The sequence below is a fragment of the Columba livia genome, chromosome 1 (assembly GCF_036013475.1).
Source record: "Columba livia isolate bColLiv1 breed racing homer chromosome 1, bColLiv1.pat.W.v2, whole genome shotgun sequence".
NCBI classification, from domain to species: Eukaryota; Metazoa; Chordata; class Aves; order Columbiformes; family Columbidae; genus Columba; species Columba livia.
The window spans coordinates 146,440,325-146,459,442 of NC_088602.1; the positions used below are offsets into that span (position 1 = coordinate 146,440,325).

Consider the following 19,118-nt stretch of genomic DNA (forward strand, 5'->3'; position numbering starts at 1 on the left):
CCTGCAGGCAAAAATCTGTTAACACTTCACTTCTTGCTAGTACTGTAAAACGTTTTTGCCATATCAAAGACAAACTGCAACTGATAGCCTCTGAGAATCTGTCATGCCTATTCCCTGCGGCATTGTTCTTGCTAGGGAGAATTTGAATTGTCTTTGTATTCTGCATTGGCTTGTCTTTTGCACATTCTGTTAGTAAGACTGGTTGCATGGCAAACTGTAGTGACATGTAGCAGTAGAAAGGATGGCTGATTTCCTCTTCCCACCCCTTTGCAGATGATGATTTGCTTCACTGCAGTTTGCTCAAGAATTTTTTTTTGTAAATTAGAGCTCTCTAGATGCCAGCTGTTTGAAGTTCTAAAGAGGTAGTGCTTTCAGCTTTACAACTGATTTGGGTGGAAACACTGAAGACCACTGGGTTACTTGTATAAGAATGGTATTCCTTGGTGTGGTTCTTGATGTAGGTTTCTATCCATAGGGTTCTCAGGGAGTCTCACAGACTGCTCCTTCAGAGACTCTTCCAGCAATGCAGCCTGCTCAGTCTACCCCTTTGGCTTCCTCTATGGATAGGTAAGCATTGTTTTCTTTTCACCAAGCTGAATTTCAATTTCATGTGTTAGATTATTCTTTCTTGGGTGATACCTAGGTATCTTTTTATCACCAGGGCTATTTTTTTTTCACTAAGAGTGTTCTTGAGGATGTGAGAAAATAAGCTTCCTAGAGGAAAAATGGGTTAATGAGAGTCGGAGTAAGTTTTGGTTTACAGCAGGGTATGGACACAGTAAACAGAATTGTATATAGTGATTTAACTTCTAATGCTTTTTTATTTGTCATGTCAAATGGATCATATGGGATATTTTTCTGTCCTTTTGGCACTTAAACAGAATTCAAACTCCAAATAGCTTGGAAACACATTCGGAAGATTTATTTGTATGACTCAGTTTGTAAGAGATACATAGCTAAATAAATACTGTTAGAATTGCTATTCAGGCAAACCCTGAGTGCTGACAGGTCTCTTCCCTACTCCATGATTAACAGGCATCTACTGCTATCCAGGAGAGAATACTGTCTGGTACGGTAAAGTTTATTGTTGCAGTTATGGAGTGCATGGATACTCATGTAAAGTTTGTTCGTTTTTTAGTGCACATTCTGATGTTGCTTCAGGATTGAGTGACGGCAACGAGAATGTTCCAGCTTCTAGCGGAAGGCATGAAGGGAGGACTACTAAACGTCATATGCGGAGGTCTGTCCGCAGTCGCTCTCGCCACGAGAAGACTGCTAGGCCAAAACTGAGAATTCTGAATGTAAGTTTTTTTTTTTATATTTTAGTGACAGTTTGGTAGTGATTATGTCTTTTTTTGAGTGTAAAAATTTCATTTGCTTTTGTGGAATGTGTGTCTTGCGTGATCTTGTCCCCGCTCTGAGCACACAAGTTACACTGCTTCTGGAGTCAGCCTTCCAAATATAATCTGTTTAGAGTTTTTTGGAGCATTAGATATGGCAAAATTGGCTTGCTTAGCCACGAGTGATTCCGTTGACTATTCTGGAATAATTGATTTAATCTTACTAGTAAGGGTGGTCCAGTGGCCTGACCTGTAAACTAGAAAGCAACAAAGGAACATCAGGAGTTTTGGAGAAGTGTGGATGAGGTGAGCTTGGGGGTTTGAGTAACTGGCAGATCCTCAGATAAAATGGTGCTGTACATGGTACCGTTTATTAGACTGGAAAAAAGTGTGTTTGCATCAAGGGTACTACTGGTTTATCTCTGTGGTCATACATTCTCATGCTTTTAGTGTAAACTGTCGTTTTCTTTGCTTTAGGTTTCAAATAAAGGTGATCGGGTAGTGGAATGCCAGCTGGAGACACACAATCGGAAAATGGTTACTTTCAAATTTGACCTGGATGGCGACAACCCTGAGGAAATAGCTTCAATTATGGTAAGATATATTTTAGAGATGAAGACTTGAATGCTGTCTTAATCACAGTAGTAACATAAGCAGTCTTACTTTCTTATCTGTGTTTCAGAATTACTCTTCCATGTGGAACTTGCTCTGTAGAGATACATTTAAATGAGATTACTGTGTGGCATGGAATAGATCTTCCTCCCTTTTTTTTTTTTTATTTAAACTTTTTTTCCTGGACTAGTACAATCTGAATGCAATTGAGATTGTTTTAGTGTCACTGAAGTGAGAGGGAGTGACAAAAAGCAGCATCTTTGGCCAGATGCTTAGGCACCTGTGCAGTATTCATCTTTTAGCTTAGAGAGGTGGGAGAATAATAAGTGGTGGATTCATAGCTGTTAAAAGAAGTAAATCAGTAACATGGGCAAAATTATTTGCCACTGTTGGCTTTCCAAGAAAGAGGAAGAAATTGGTGCTTGGCTGTGTATGTGTATTGGCAGTGTAAACAAGTCAATAGCATGAAGGTAAATGCTAAGACCTATGAAGAGAATACACAGATGTTTTTCCCTCATACCTGAAGTGATCCTATACAGAGTCAGTACAGTTAATTTAAAAAAAAAAAAAAAATCAAAACAAAAAAAAGCCCTAAATAACAAAACCTGCAGATATTTAAAGATTAGTAGAAGCAAAATAAGTGAACTGTGCATCCAGAATGCAGTCACATAGTTGGAAGTGTGCACTTAGCCAATTGAATCTGGAACTTTGTGCTCATTGCTTGTTATTGGATGTGGAAGAAACTTTTGATTATAAGACTCTCTGGTTTCCTTTTAATCAGAATATTATTAGGCAGACCCCATATGGGTATCTTTCATTGCTCCACTTAAAGCTCTGATGGTTTCTAGAGCTAGTCAGTATTCTGCAATGCAGAGGCTTGTCTTTCCTTTTTCTAAACCAGCATCCTGGAAACTTGATGCAAAAACAATGTCTCAGGCTTTACCTCTGAAGCACTTTGTCTTGTCTTTCCAGGCAGAAGTGCTGTGACTGACAGTTTTACTTCTCTTTCATAGACTGTCTCCGACAGTTTTACCGTGCATTATTTCAGGAGACAGAATTTTCTCATGGGTCAGCCCAAACTAGGAATGTCTTCTTAAGTGCCAAGTATACTTGTTTAAGCTTGTTTCTGCCAACATAAGCAGCAGAATGTAGTTTTATAAAGCAATACAGTGTATTGAAAGTAGATAAGATGCACAATCTTACTCTCCCTATATAGGGAACATAATTAATACTTGCATTTTTGTACTACAGCCAGATATCGGTGAGTTAGTGATGTACAACTTGGATAGAGAAAAAGTTCTATGTGGCGTGGAAAGAAAGAAGCACAGACCTCATCTTGGAATACAGAATTTTCAATTTATTTTATGTTATAGTTTCTTTTAAATGTGGCTCTTAATGTATATTACATTGGATATGAGGAACTGCAGTAAGATAAGGCCGTTAATTTTAAATGTCATTATGTTAAGCAAAGAGTGCAAATTTGATGAAGAAGTGAGACTGAATTTAGTTCCAGAGCAAAGAGTAAACCAGGGCAAATACTTCTGTGCTGAAAATAACTTTAGAAACAATTGTTTTTCTCTAAGGTGTCAGTATCTCTATCTTGTACCTAAGAACAGGGAGGACAAACAGTAACACCGCAAGTAAATTAGGGTTATTCGATATATAATTTTGAAACAATTTGTGGAAAATTATTGTTGCCTTGTTCTCTTTACAGGTGCAGAATGAGTTTATTTTAGCAACTGAGAGAGACTCGTTTGTAGAACAGGTACGAGAGATTATTGAGAAAGCAGATGAAATGCTAAGCGAGGATGTCAGTGTGGAGGCAGAAGGTGATCAGGGTTTGGAGAGTATGCAGACGAAAGAAGATGGATTCTTTCCAGGGTCACAGGTATGTAAAGGAAAGATTGCCATAGCTATTTTTATTTTCCATTTTGGGTGGTATGGTTTTGTGACTAGAGCTAGTTAGAAACTAAAACTTTTTTTCATGAGAAGTATCGAAGCTTAATAATTAAATGAAAAGACAAACATAGAAAGCTGCATATCAGGGTGAGAGCCTTAAAGGAATTTAAAAAGCTAAATAATGCTAAATAAATTGGGTTTTGATGTGTTCCAACACTTCTGAAGCTTCTCAGTTTCCTAATAGTCCAATAAATAGACAGTCTTAAATGCTGAGGCTTCTTGGATTTGAGGTTATTGTGAGGCAGGACACTAAAACCCACAGCTTTGTGCTGCTCACTAAACACTGAGAGCCTGGACTTGGGCCTTCTACTCATAAATCTACTTACTAAGAGATCAGATGGCTTGGTTAGAAAACACAGGTTTTTAAACTTCTTGCTGTGAATAAGAAGGCATGGCGTCTCCTGAATCTCTGCTTTATTTCCACCCAGAACTAGTTTGAAACATCAGTTTATCTGCAGAATATTTAAGGAAATCAATTGGACTGCCTGTTAACAAAAAGGTGTTTAGATCAATTTTTTTATATTGACAGTCACCAAGTGCTCTAGAGGCACAGTAGTTGACATTTACCTGGGCAGAATTCCACTAGTTTGGCAATGGTGGTTGGGCCCAAGGTACCACTTACCTTAAATGCCCACATTTCAGTAAGCTAGCTTTTTAAGAACTGTCTTGTGGGTTTCTGTTTCAGAATAGAACTTTAAATTTTATCTTACTTTACAGAAATTAGAGTTCAAACAGCCAGATCCTACATCTTCCATGCCACAAAGAATAGGTAAGTCTTTTGTGATATTTTTTTTTTTAATTTTTTCCAACAGTTACCTTTTTCTATTTCAGCAGATGGGTGCAGCCAAGTTTTTATTTTGTATGATGGAGTGCACATTCCATGTTGCAGGTTATGTGTTTAGCTACAACCATGTATCACTAAATATGTAACTTCTTTCTGTTTAGGGGTTCCTCCTAGCTCCTTCACCCAGGTTGTCCATTCTGCTGGAAGGCGGTTTATTGTCAGCCCTGTCCCTGAGAGTCGGTTAAAAGAACAGGGCCTTTTCACATCCACTCTTCCTGGAGGTAAAGAAACTTCAGATATGGGTAAGTAATCTAAACCCCTAAAATCTGAGATTCCAAGCCATGTTCTTCAAAACTATGAAATTATTTAACTAAACAGTTCCTAAACACCTCTTTTAAGTACTTGGGGAAGTAAGGAACTATCTGTGCTGGTAAGAAGTGATGATAAGTTGGGTAATATTATGCAGGATTCTCAAGGAAAAAATATTGATGGTCTGTCTGCAAGACTCTGAAAGCTTAACTCTGTATTTTACTGTAAGCCTGGATTTATAATTTTCTTCTATTATGCTGAGAGGTAAATGTGATCTCAGTCTAGCAATAGACAATAATACTGTAATGAACCTTTCCAAGTGGACTGATATTATTCTGTTCTTCCAGTTTCTGCATCTCCACTGCATGGTCCTGGAATGAATCTCTCCCACTCAGCATCATCACTGAGCTTGCAGCAAGCTTTCTCTGAGATGGGGCATGCTCAGATGACAGAAGGACCTAATACAGCTCCTCCAGTGTTCAATCAAACAGTACCACCATTTCCACCGGCACTTTCTACCATGGCGGGCAGTGGTGCACCTTCTGCATCTGTGGCTGCTTCTTCAATATCTGTTCCCTCCAGCACAGGTGTTTCTCTTCCAGGTTCTGTTACTTTGCCTTCAGAAAGCGCAGCTGTTGGAGTTGCACCAAGTGCAAGTGTGCCAAGCTCTATTTCTCCACCTCCAGCCTCACAATCTGGACAGCAGTCGACTGGTGTCACTTCCAGTGTGAGCGCCCCTTCTTTCTCCTTATCTGCCACGTCCCAGCCTGCTCAACCAGTAACTGGAGACATTGCCCCCAGTATCAGCACACCGTCTTCTTTGGCACTGCCATCTACCCAGGTTTCTGGTGTCACTGGTCTTGGTGTCGTTGCACCAGCTGTGACATCTCAGTCTACTCCTCAGATTGTAAGTAGTATGGCAGGACCACAGACATCGGTTGCTGTCTCTCTGGATCAGAATGTGGCTTTGCAGCTTCCTCAGCTGAGTAGCAGCAGCTCTGTCTCCAATCTGGCAGAAACAACAGTTGTAAGTGCTCCACAGTCAGTACCTGAGAGTGGGCAGTCTGTGGATCAATCACAGCTCTGCAGCACAGCTGGCTTGTCTCTTCCAATCTCTGCACCTTTATCATCTTCAGTAGCAACAAGTGCATGTGGTTCAGTCACTCAGCCAGTGATACATCCCTTACTTGTCCCATCAGGAATTACATCGACACCTGTCCTACCCCAGATTCCAGGTGCAACACCCATATTGCCCCAGGTTCCCTTACCTGGTGTATTACCACAGCCAGTTACTAACTTGCCTGCAGTACAGCAAACTTTGATACACAGCCACCCTCAACCAGCTCCGTTACCCAATCAGCCGCATATTCACTGTCTGGAGGCTGATGCTGATGCTCAGTCTAAAGCTCCTGGTATTGATGATATAAAGACCCTGGAAGAAAAACTGCGGTCTCTCTTCAGTGAACATGGTAACGTGGGAACAGCGCATCCATCAGTATCTCTGGAGACATCCTTGGTGATGGAAACTACAGTAATTCCTGGGATACCAACCACTGCTGTCGCACCAACGAAACCCCTGACATCCATTAGCACTTGTATACCTCCCAGCAGTTTGCCTCTTGGACCAACTGGCGTGCCAGTGCTGACACCGGTTGCCACTCCTGGGCAAGTGATCACCCCGGTCAGCTATATTTCGGCATCGAACAGCGTTGCAACAGCCGTAGTGAAACCAGGGACCTCTCCTTCAAAGCCCCCTCTTAGCAGGGTACCGGTAAGAAACGCAACGTTTGGGTGAATATTCAAGTATTGTAGGAAGCAGGCTTCTTGAGCAAAATCTCTTTTCTAAAGCAAAATATTTATTTAGGCAGGGTTGCCTTAGGTTGTTTTTATGTGTCCCAAGAGATGTTTTGTCTATATTGGGGAATAAAAAACAGATTGTATATTGTGCCTCTGAGAGAGCTCTCTAGCATCACTACTGATTTTTCCTACTCCTAAACTACAAGGAGTGAAACAACTGTGGAGTTCTTTTGGTGGATTGTTTTGTTGTTGTTTTTTTCAAATAGAGTTTTGAAGGCTTGCTTTAAGGAGCTTTTTATCTTGTACATGATCACTAGAATGAGACATGGTTTTATGCTTTGTAAAGTACTCAGGATAAGATTAGCTTTGCTTCTTCTCATTAGCCTGTTCCTTGAAGGCAAGGGTGAACCCAACTAAAGTTGTTTTTTTAAAAAGCCCTCTACTGCTTATGTGATACCTGGATATTCTCTTCCTTCCACATGTTAGATTTGTGAAACCAGGATTTTGGGAAGTTTAAAAGATACCTGGATGTCTGAAAACATATATTTTCTTTTCAATGATTCCCTGTGTTGGGAGACAGTGCATTCCAATGCTTTAAAGTATCGGTAGCCTTTTCTTTTTCAAAGGTAAATGGAAATAGATTGAAGAAACTTTCAGGTGTTTAAGAAACAAAAAAAACTTAATATTCCTTTATGTTTCAGTAATATACTTTTCCACTCACCAATGCTTTGTGTTGGTCTTCTTTAGCCAGCCTTGCTATTAACCAGTTTCAGGGCATGTGAAGTGAGCTAATGCTCCTGGCATCTCCACTCATTAGTAGTCTTTCCCTTGCACTCTTTATATCCAAAGTAGAAAATTTCTGCCATGGATGAGCAGGAATACGTGCCAAGGAAGTTGTGAAGGAAATCCAGACACAGAGGCATTCTTCTAAATTGACATGAAGTTGAGAATTAGAAAAGAAGGGTTAGAAAATAATAGAAACTGGTAGAAGTTCAGCAACTGTTGGAACAGTTAGAAACCTGCAAATTACAAACCTGCAATTACAAAGGTTTGGGTTTAAATATAATCAATGTTTGGGGCTTTTGTCAGTAGTGGAAAAACTACCTGCTCTCTGAAGTTTTCACTTAGGTTTTTTTTCAAAGCTTAATTTTAGATTCGCTTTCTGTATTTTTATGCTTTAAGAAGCTTATTGCTTTGGTTTTCTCAGGTTTACTAAACTTTGTGTGTGTTCTATTTTATGGCCATTCTGTTAACCAAGACAGTTCAATGTGTTTTGACTTTTCTTACAAATGTATTTAAAGTATGTTTTGCCTCTTATTTATAAACTAAGTTATTAACTTACCCCAGCTTAAAAATTCATCATGCCTCAGAACAGGTAATGTCCAGGTGTATGTTCCTAGTGCACAAAAAACCTGAGGTAATGCAACTTGGCGTAGTTCCTGCTGAAACATTTTTGGGAGGATAGATGACTATGGAGTGTATCTTCACCACACAGTTATTACTGCAATTTGAACCATTAATTAAGCTGTGGTAACATGACTGCAAGCTAGAACTGGTTCTGCTTGTTGAGGACCAGAGTAGACTTTGGGCCAAGATTCAGCAGTGCTCACTGTCATACAAGGGAAGGCAGCTGCCCAACGCTATAACTCATAAGGCTGTCATGTGCTTTTCAAACTTCAAAGTCATGGTCAGACCTCAAGATTACAGCTGAGAATAAGAATTCCAAATTGTGTAATGGATCACTTAATTCCTAGAACTTCCCACTTCCCTAACAATGGAAATAACTAACTGGAATGTGCTATCTGACCTGGTGGGGAGGCTTTGATGTCTCCTTCTAACCTTTCCAGTCTCTCTAACCTCTTCCACATAACCTGGGTGACTTCCCCCTACCCAGTTGCATGGCCTAGTCATCTTTTGTGGGTCATCAATAACAATACCCTTCAGGTTCAAAAAAAGGTGATGGGTCAAGAGATTGGTGTGAGAGGTCTATCAGTCTGCTTCCCAACAAATGGAAACATCCTGAGGCATGACAGTTCCTGTTCTCAAGTCACATTGCTTGGAACAGTTTGCCAGAAGCAGGGAAGTGGCTGGTGCTAATGGGCAGTTAACATAGACCTGTTGTAAGGAGATTGAGTGCATTCTTGCACCCTTTTATAAATTAGGCTTATTGGAAACTTAATTGTGTTTTGGAAGAATTACTGTAGCGTTTCTTGCAGACTTGAAATTAATATCCCCAAGATGCTTTGCTCCCGGACACAGCAGCTTGTTTAAACTGGAAATTTTGTTGCCTAAAGATGATCTGTATTAAAGAGATTAAACCCCAACTTTGTTGCAAAATTCCCTTAAGACTCTATGCTAACTCCCCAGGAAGGAAGCCTCTACAGAAAAAAATGTCGAGGCTTCTTTTGTATGACATGACTGCCTGTAGCTTGGTGTCTGATCCTTCTGTTCCGTGTCTGATGGACTCGCGTTTCCTCTTCATTATCCATAGGTGCTACCAGTAGGTTCTGAACTTCCGGCTGGCACTCCATCCAGTGAGCCGCTGCCACCTTTTCCAGGACCTTCACTAACTCAGGTGCTACACGATGGCTTGGCAGATTTTATCTGATGCTTTTCCTTTCAAAGAGCATGTTTTAAACTCTCCATTGCATGTTATTAATGTCTTTGTTTTTCTTTTCTTTTGACTGAGTAACCCCCTTTGTGTAACTGTAGCTGTAGCCAGAGTCACTTCAGCACTGGATATGTAGCCTCCCCTTTGGGATGCTGTACCTGGTGTCTGATGTGCAGGAACAATTATTCAGGCTTGGGGTTTTCTAGTGTGTTAACCTGAACTTTAGGGGTTGTGTTTTTTTTTATTCATAACACAGGTCTACATAAAACTGGAACTGGTTTTCTTCTTGAAAAGGGTAGAGTAGCAAAATAATAGCTCTTTAGGGAAGCAGTATATACTGCAATTAAATGTTAATGAAAATGTAATATGGCTGGCTTTGTGAATTCCTGTTTTTGTTTGGTTTTGTGGTTATTACTACACTTTGGTTTCACTAGGCTTTCAAATTTGAAAAAGGTATGTGAAGCTCATGATCATAAACCTGAGTCGAAATGGAACAGTGGCTTCCCTTGCTCATATTCTGCCCTTGTACGCAATAGTTAGTATGAATATTTTGTAGGTAGAGTGGACAGGTGATCAGCTCAAGACCACAAAGATTAAATCTGTCTTCACTTCTATTAAAAAAGGAAAGAAAGGAATAAAAACAAACCAAACCAAAACAAATGCCCCCTCCCAAGCCAAAATCAACCTCTAATTGGAAGAACTGTATTAAGACAAAACTGTTTTTTGCATCTACTAAATATTGTGCAATGAGATGTAACATGGGAAGGCTTCAGTATGCAAAGAAAAGCTGAAAAAATAACCAAACAAAACCCATAAGACAGAACTGTGCTACTTTTGAAAGAAGTTTGTTGAATAAACACAAAGATGGCTTTCTACAGAATTGTATTGAAGTATATGTGGCACAGAATTATCATCCCAATTTTATATTCAAACCTGTGAAGATGTGATTCAAGTGGGTACCTAGTGGTGCCTGCTTAAGGCTCAGAGTAATTTTGTGTTAGATGTAGTTGTTTCTAGGGTACATGTGCTGCTTATAGTATAAACCTCATCCACCTGTGGCTTAAGTCCACAGTGAGTAGTCTTAGAACGTGTCCAAATGCTACACTTGAAGTCTGTTCTTTTTTTATAGAAAGGAATGATTCACTTAAGTCTTAACTGTAAAGTAACTCCAATAAAATAGTATGAATATTTGTACCATACTTATTGGCATTATGTTTCTTTTTTGTTTGCTTCACCACTGAGAAGTTGAATGCAGACTGAGCTAACCTTGATAAAGTCTTCTCCGTAACACTCTGGTAACCTACACTCATCTCTTGCAATGGAGCTCTTGAATTCAAGTTTCACCTGTGGAAGGGAATTTAAAAAAACCCCAACAACTTTAAAGGCTGTTTTAGTTCTTTGCAAGCTCCTCCTTTTGTGGGATTTACAGTAGCTTGATGAGAAAACTTCTACCCGAAAGGACTGAAGCTGACTGTCATGCCAAAGGAATAGTGTTAGAAAATTTAAACTGTGTTAAGGCAACTTTGGTTAATGAGTTGGCATGGCTCTCGTTCTACAGCTACAACTGTAAAAACTGAATTACATGTACTAGGGTGCTGATCTTCAAAGATACCATTGGAATGGTATTGCCGTTTCTGTCTCTCAAATATAAGAACCATGGTATTAGCTGGTTCTAAAGACGTGAGTAGCGTTGGGCAGCAGGGCCTGTTGGCTGCTTTTGTCTAGCTCTCTGTGCATAAGCTCTGTCTTTATTCAGCAGTTTCTCTGATTATCCTAGTAAATTTCATTATTTTGTGATCACTCAAGAATCTCTCTTAGATGAAGTTTGCATAGAGTTTTTCCTGGAGGTTAGAAAGGAAACAGTCTAGTGGACTTAAGTTACAATGTGCTCGAGGTTGACATCTTGTCCTGTCTACTCGTGCTCTACCACCTTCTTGGTCTTCATCAGATGGAGCGAATTACAATCAGTGACCTTAATCAAAGAGTCCTCATAGATGGCCTCTGTGTCCAGAACTACTTCTTGGTTGTCTCTTCTTTTTAATGAGAATCAGTCCACTATTTGGAAAGTATTATTTGGTGTGAAAAGGCAGAAATTTGTGCTCTTTATGTAAGAAAACTAAGAAGGTGAATGTATGGCTCTTGAAACCTGTAATGGAAAGGAGTGCTGCTGTATTTGGTTTTACGCAGGTTCTCTGGCAGGCTGAATGGGGCATGTTCCTGCATTGAGTGATCAGGAAGTGGGTATCTTCTGCATCCAAACTGAGCAAGATGCTGAATGACTTTTGTAGTTTTTCTTCCAGCTTTTTTTTCTTCTGGAGGCAGAAGCTGGTTTATGTCTTTCAGACAGTTCTTTCTGAAGCATGGTTTAGCTCAAGAGGAGATGACAAGAATTTGGTGATAATTCTTATCTGCCTTCTTACCATGAGCAAGGGTAGCAAATGGATCTGGAGGCAGCTGGTTAAAATCAGTCATACTAAGTTAATAGTCCTTTTTATTGTCATTGCTTGAAACTGGGTATGTTAGTAATATTTTCCCCCAAACTCAAAGCACTTGTAGCCACTTATGTGACTCAAGCCACTGTACCAGTGCAAAAGGCTCTTCCTGTTTGTCGTAGGTGTTCCTGGCAGGATTTGTGGTATGGAGGAGGCACAAATATAGATCCCTTTCTTCTTGTCCTCTGCAAACAGCTTACCTAATTTCACTTCTCATTTTAACTCTAAAGCCTGTCTGGGAGTGAGACAAAATTGGAGGAGACCAACTGGATCAAATCTAATTGACTGTTAAAAACCTTTGTTGCTATCACATAATACTATCTGGAAAATTACTGGCTTCTCTTAGAGTAGATAGGCTTGCCTTCCTTACTGTTTCTGTCAGTACCTCATTACACAACTTTGGGTTGTCTTTTTTTTTTGTCTTAGTACCAGACTCCTAATTTGCAGACAAAGTACTCATCATCTCAAGGCTGGTTTTGGACATCTTGTTCCTTAATCTTAAATACCTGTTCTGTTTATACCTTAATTGCTTTTTGAAGTGTATTTAGATTAATATTTCAAGCTTCATTTTGGTACCCTTGTTCCATAGGGAAATCTTTATTTCCTGATCTTTCTGGTAACTCAGCTCTTTGTTTACTTGAAGCACATATATTCTTGTGAGCATAAGTGATGAGAATTACACAGTATTTCAGGTGAAACGTCCTCTTTGTTTTACAGTTCTGTTGAATTAAATTAGCTCACTTGTCTGCTAAGCAATTGCATTTCTGAATGGGGAAGTCTGCATCTTCTTGTGCTCCTTTCTCTATTTGGGTGGATTTCATACAGGGTTCATTGTTCTTAGGTTTCTTGGTTGTGTTTTGAAATCCACAATTTGGAAAGAATGTCATCCTGGCAACCTGCTGAAAGCATCTTTATGCTTTTGTGTAACTCTAACTTTCAGTTTCTTGAAAGTGGAAGGTAATGTTTTTATGTTGCTGTGACTTCAGCTTCAGTTCTAAAAACAGATCTAGCTTTTTTAATATAAAAGACTTGGAAAGATTAATGATGCTAAAGTTTCGATGAAAGTTTCTACTCCATAGGATGGTTGCAACTTCGTCATATTTGCCAACATTTTCTTCTTCCATAGGTGTCTTATGGGTATGGCCCTAATTAATAGTTTTGAGGGAATCCAAACTTTTAGGTGGTTCTTCTTCCCTTCCCCTCCCCAATTCAATGGCCAAGTTTGAAAAACACCTGGGATGCCAACTTGAACAGCTGAAATCTAAGTAATAAGCATACTCGAGAGAGATTCTGCCTCTTTCTGTCCTTCTCTTCAAGTCCAGATCCAGATAGTTTCTTTGAGGGATCTTCTAAGTGTAGTGTGTGAGGTTTTTAAAATTTTATTTTGTGTTATCCTCGGTCTTGCTTTATCCATGCTTACTTTTGAAATTATGGGCATATTTTTAAATTTTTCTGAGATTTTTTTTTTTCCTAATTGACTTACTTTCATCAAGACTTTAGCTAATCCATTATACAAATTACCTTGGTTATCCTCCAACCGAAAAATGTAGAATCAGAGGCTCGCGCCATCTTTGCTCAGTTCTTAAGAGCAGGAGTGCAAACCTCATGCTAACTTTAGGAAAAACAGGAGTTTCAGTTGATGCCTTTGTGTTTTGTGTTGTTTTTTGGTGGGGGTTTTTTATTTGCTTTGTTTTTGTTACACCCCTTCCCCCACCCCCCTCCCCAAAACATGTTGCTAAAATTGCTTCCAGTCTTGCTGTGCTATACATGTTAAATATAAACGTGTAGGAACCTGATGGAAATATGGAAGCTGTACAGACTGCTTTAAGTTTTAGTATTAAATATGGCTGTTTCTCAAATGTGATGTGTTCTTCCCAGGCTGGGACTGCTGTTTACTCTTTCCTTTCTCAGTCCCAACAGCCACTGGAAGATCTGGATGCTAAGCTGAGAAGAACCCTTAGTCCAGAGACTGTTCCAGTGACATCTGCTCCTGCCTGTGTACGTTTGCATTGTTGGCAGTTTAGTAGTCTTGAAAAGCTTCAGTGTTTTCTCAAGGTCATGCTCTGAGGTCACTGCTTTTAATGTGACTACACCAGTATTTAGGCTTTTAAAAATAAAAAAAGAAGAGTCATCTTCCAGTTTGTGGGACTGAGTCAACCAAAATAGGAAAAATCTCTATGTTGCAATAGATTACGTATTTCCTGAGGCTGGTTTTGGTATTGGTTCTTAATCCAGCTTTTCTGGTGATGTCATTAATGTCACCAAACTAGAAGGGGAGTGACTATATAACAAGGAGAACGAGCACTAAACAATATATGTCAGTCTTAATTTGGGAGGGATGTTTAAAGTGTGGATCTGAAGTTTTAGAAGACTATAATAGCAACCTTGGATGCAAAATGAAGGTAATGATTGACATTGACTTACGCGTTACTTCTGCAAAGCAAAAGGGGCTGTTCTGCCCATGGCAGAATCTCTTGCTGATGTTGGTTGCTTTGGGGGTTAAAAACTGTTGCACTGATCTTGTTGTGGGTCATACTTTGACTCTGGTGGAAATAAAAGATTATGTAATGTGCAGTAGGGTGGATTTGTTGGCATTCAATCAAACTGCTAATTGTTTTAATTTTATTTTGTTTTCTTTATCCCCTTGAACCTGTAGTCTCTGCCCTCAGCAGCATCTACAACGGTTACCGGGCTGGTGTCCACAGCAACACAGTCTCTGAAGGATGGTAAGACAGCCTTGATTATTTTAGATGGCTTCTCAGCATAGAGATACAATCAAAAAATGAACAGACTAGCAATTTGAAAGGATATAGTCTTTTTTAGTAAGTCATACAATGGCAGTTCTTTTAGGGGTTCATATTAGTTTTTAGTAACTCAACTGAAAATTTCCACTTTAGGCCAGGAGAGGGGAATGATACGTGCATATTATAATAACTCACTTAGGATTTACAGCTATCCAAAATGCTAAATTAAGACTTGCAAAGACTCTCCAGTATGCTGCTAAAGTACAGATTCAGGATTTGGAGGAACTGTTTTCTGTCTTGTGTTGTGTTCTTGGCAGCAACAGTAAGGCTTCTCATTTTGCATCATCATGCTGTGTTCTATATGTAGGATACATCTTCCTAAGAGTGTTTGCTTTCTATTTAAATAGACAAATTATGTTTAAACTACTGAAAAATTAAGAAATGTAGTGGGAAAACCAGATTCTCTTCTGGCTGCTTTGGAAAAACTGAAGGCTGACTAGATGATCAGCAATTGAAATATGAATGATCAATGACTTTCAAATCTAAATCAATTCAGCCGTTGCAGGGGAATGGGGGATGTAACCCAACAAGTTGGAAAACAGTCTGAGAACTTTTCAGTCAGTATTTCCCTAATTGTTTTAATTTCTTTTTTAAAAGAAACTGTTCATGTGGTACTAACATTATTTCTGAACTATCCAGTAAATATTATTTAACTTGTGTGTGCCTCTGAAGTTCAGTGGCAAACCTTCAGAAGCTAATAAAAGCAGTAGGAAAATAAAATATTCCCATTTTGGTATGTCAGTAGTGAACTGTACTGTAGAACTCATTTGTCCACTAGAAAATGAGTCGATTTTTGCCTGCTAAAGTTTAGAAGGCAAAAGTAAACAAACCGGGAAGTTGCTTAATGAACACAGCAAGGTGTCCAACAGAATGTTATTTCTCAGCTTTGTAACCTTATGCTGCCAGTGTATCCAGCAACAAAATTAGGAGCTCACACCTAAGAATCCAGCTCTGAAAGCTTCAGATTGACTGCTTCAAATAAATGTGGTTTATAGCATATCTTCAACTTACTACTTTACTATTAATAAATTTTCCCAGTGTTTATGAAATTTAAGTAGTCAATGTGGGTATAGAGTTAAAATAAGCTTTTTTTATTACATGAATTTCAGTACAGTTTTTTTTTTATTCTTTGGCTATTTCACATCCCTGTTTGAAGTCAGTGTGCATTTTTAACTGCTACCTAAAAGTGTACTTTTAGCAAGTATACGTATATATACACTTTAGCAAGCATACGTGTATATATATGTGAAGGGAAACTTTATAGAAAAATACTTAATGTTGACATTGCCGTATGATATTCTGTGTGCTAAAGCTGAAAAAATATATCAGGTTTCATGAATCCAAAGGCCTGTTAGGATTTAACTGGCATTTGAGTTTGCAGTAGATAAAAAGAATTTAATAAGAATTAAATTAGAATTTAAATAATTTGTAGCTCGTTGTCTTCTTAATCCCATTCTCCTTTTGCCTAGCTTCAGCATCATGTGGTGGAGAGAGCGGTGCTTTGCCTTCCACAGCAGGAGCCAGTGTTCTCCAGATGGGACGGTTTCAGGTAGGAGATGTTGAACTGCTTTGGTTTTTGATACAGGATCTTTGCTGAGCTATTCCTGCATAGTGCCAGATCAGTGTGCCTCGTGCTGGGCTTTTGTGTCAGGAGAAAATGTCCATGTTAAGCCTCTCTGAGTGCAGGGATTTGCGCAGATGCTGTTTTCATTCAGGGCAGAGATTGCACTAGATTATGCAGGTGTAGAATTGTGAATACAGCAGTTCATCAGGTCAGGCCGTAGCTGCGTAACTGTTGGCCCTGGTCTTTAATGTTTGCTGCTTTTTGGCTAACAGTGATCAGATATTCACTGTATTATGTCCTGGTGGTAAAGAAAGTTCCCTCTGAATCTGCTCTGTTTCTTGGAGCTAAACCTCCAGATTGCCAGAAGTACTTTTGTACGTGAGTGTTTTGTGTGGCAATGTGGTACTTGGAGGGAAGCAGCAGCTTCCTTTGTGGCATTCCAAGGAAACGAGTTATTTTCCCATCTCAGATGCATCTTACTATTAAGATAACTAAATGCATCATGTTAAGGAAGAACTAACTAAGTCTGCATGATTGCATTTCTATTCTAGGTATCCGTGGCAGTGGATGATGTGCTAAAAGAGGGTGACAAACCTCAAACTAAGCCGGTGCAATTTGAAACCACCTCTGCTGATTCTTCGTCTCTTTCTGGCAGTAGCCCAGAGAGTACGCTGGTAAAGCAGACTAGCAGTCGGAAAAGTGAGCCCGTCACCGACTCTTCCGTGGATGTGGTAAATGGCATTCCTCAGACAGTTCCTGTGCTGCAATTACCAGTAGATGTTGGGCAGCCTACTAAGGTTGGGCGCTTTCAGGTAACAACAACAACGGATCAAGTAGGGCGCTTTTCGGTGTCCAAGACTCAGGATGAGGTCAGCTGTGCAGAGAAAGAGCCACTGACTCTTCCTCTCTCTGTGGACTTGGAACAAGTTGCTTCTTCAGCTGCAGCTCCGAAGAAAGAGTTGGAGTCAAGGCAGTCCCCGCACATGAACGGTCCGTCCTCTGAACCAGAGGCCGCGTTCTTAAGTGGGATGGCCAAGGATCTGGATGATGGCTCGGGGAGCCCAGACTCCCTCCAGCCCCTGGGGTCGAAGATCAGCCTCCCCGTTCAGAGCCTTAGCAACTCGTTCAACTCTTCCTACATGAGCAGCGACAATGAGTCGGATATTGAAGATGAAAACTTGAAATTGGAACTCCGTCGGTTACGGGAGAAGTAAGGCTTTTTTCCTTCTGTGATCGCGTAGGAAATACTTGTAACAGAATTAATAAGAAATACATCTGTGCTTTTCGCAAAGAACAAAAGTAAACTTTTTAAAAAACTCAACCTTTGCTAAGTGTCAGGACCCATTGTCATGGTTTGTATGGGAAGTAAGATTCTTTAGTGGGAAAGTACTACATAATTATAATAAAAAAGGTATATAAATGTTTGCTGTGCTTAATTTTCTAACATGTGACTTCGTTGTATGTATTTATATGTAGATTGATTGCTGTATTGTGGGTAAGACTGCAGAAGTGTAGAAGTTTTGCTTATCACTGAAGTTTAGTAGTTAGTAGGAAGATGGTGTCTCATTTGAAAATGACACACATCTCTCTGCATTTCTAATATGATTTCTGCAATTTCTAATGGTTCTTCTGTTCCTGAAGAATCTTTGTTGGCTTAGAAGAAAAGATAAAGCCAAGCCATGTAACTTACCAATTTATTTATAGTGCAAGTTGGACATTTTTAGGGCAGCTAGCAATTTTAAATCCTTGTGTATGCAACTGCTCTGAAAAATAACCCTGAGGAAGTACAAATGTAAGTCTCCAAGGCCACGTATCTCAGCAAATGAGTAATCTAGCTATTCATGTAGTATTTTCATGCAGAATGATTTGGTCTTCCACAGTAGGTGTATGTTCTTGTTTGTACTTCCATTTATCCTGGTATTATGATTACAATGTTGGCAACTTTGTGCTGGAGTTCTAGCCAGGCTTAGGGCACGATGGAAAATGGCAAGTGTTCTGCCATGCGTGTTCACTGGCTGTTTGTGGAAAAGATTTATTTCCTCCTTTCTTAAATGTTAATGGGAGTTTGACCAAAGAAGCTGCTCAAGCTTGACTGGAGGGGAGGGTTTGTGTGTATGTATGTATATACATATAATTTCTGTAAGTCATACCCTTTTGTAACTTGTCAGGCACCTTAAGGAGATCCAGGAGCTGCAGAGTCGACAGAAGCAGGAGATTGAGTCACTGTACATGAAATTGGGAAAGGCCCCACCTGCAGTAATTATCCCCCCAGCTGCACCTCTTTCAGGAAGGAGGAGACGACCTACTAAAGGAAAAAGCAACAAGTCCAGTCGTAGCAGCTCCCAGGGAAATAAGAGCCCTCAGCTATCAGGTAAGACTTTCTTCAGTTTTTTGAGTAGATAAAACAGACAAGGTCCCATCTCTTATTCTTAGATCTGTCTCTCTCTGTCCTGTCTTTCAGACGGGGTTCTGTGTGTTCCAGTTCCTCCACTGCCTGAATTGAAGTAGTGATTTGTATTTTTTAGAGATTAGTCATAGAGCTCTGACTAGGAAGGAAAGTGTAAAAATATAGTGTGGGGGAAAACTTTGATTTCTTTTTTTTTTAAGATAAACTGCTCTTGTTGCCTCCTGATTTTGCATAATAGGGCTGGTCTATTCAGTCATATTCAGAATTGTTTGGGTTTTTTTCTACTTTAGCAGTACTTAAGCATGGCATTACCAGTGTCCTTACACTTCAGTAACTTAGTCACAGTTGATGGATGTTAAAATTGTGATTTTATTTTTTTTTTAATGGAGTTGCAAATTTTTATACTAACAAGTTAAGAAACAGTTTCAATTGTCAAGGC

The 19,118-nt window shown here is 39.5% G+C and overlaps 1 protein-coding gene across 18 annotated transcripts in view; it reads left to right on the top strand.

Annotated features, from left to right (window-relative positions):
- Positions 1-19,118, top strand: part of WNK1 (WNK lysine deficient protein kinase 1) — a 107,224-nt gene that overhangs the window by 76,427 nt on the left and 11,679 nt on the right. For 16 of the 18 annotated variants that reach the window (XM_065035664.1, XM_065035735.1, XM_065035675.1 and 13 more), the window contains 13 exons: positions 476-567; positions 1,139-1,301; positions 1,818-1,934; positions 3,667-3,840; positions 4,629-4,680; positions 4,857-4,997; positions 5,352-6,775; positions 9,293-9,376; positions 13,816-13,902; positions 14,561-14,630; positions 16,178-16,257; positions 16,824-17,482; positions 18,441-18,643. In XM_065035664.1, the coding sequence (XP_064891736.1) occupies positions 476-567; positions 1,139-1,301; positions 1,818-1,934; positions 3,667-3,840; positions 4,629-4,680; positions 4,857-4,997; positions 5,352-6,775; positions 9,293-9,376; positions 13,816-13,902; positions 14,561-14,630; positions 16,178-16,257; positions 16,824-17,482; positions 18,441-18,643 (3,346 nt within the window). The remainder of the gene's footprint in view (positions 1-475; positions 568-1,138; positions 1,302-1,817; positions 1,935-3,666; positions 3,841-4,628; positions 4,681-4,856; positions 4,998-5,351; positions 6,776-9,292; positions 9,377-13,815; positions 13,903-14,560; positions 14,631-16,177; positions 16,258-16,823; positions 17,483-18,440; positions 18,644-19,118) is intronic. The other 2 variants (XM_065035699.1, XM_065035720.1) reach the window with 1 other exon arrangement.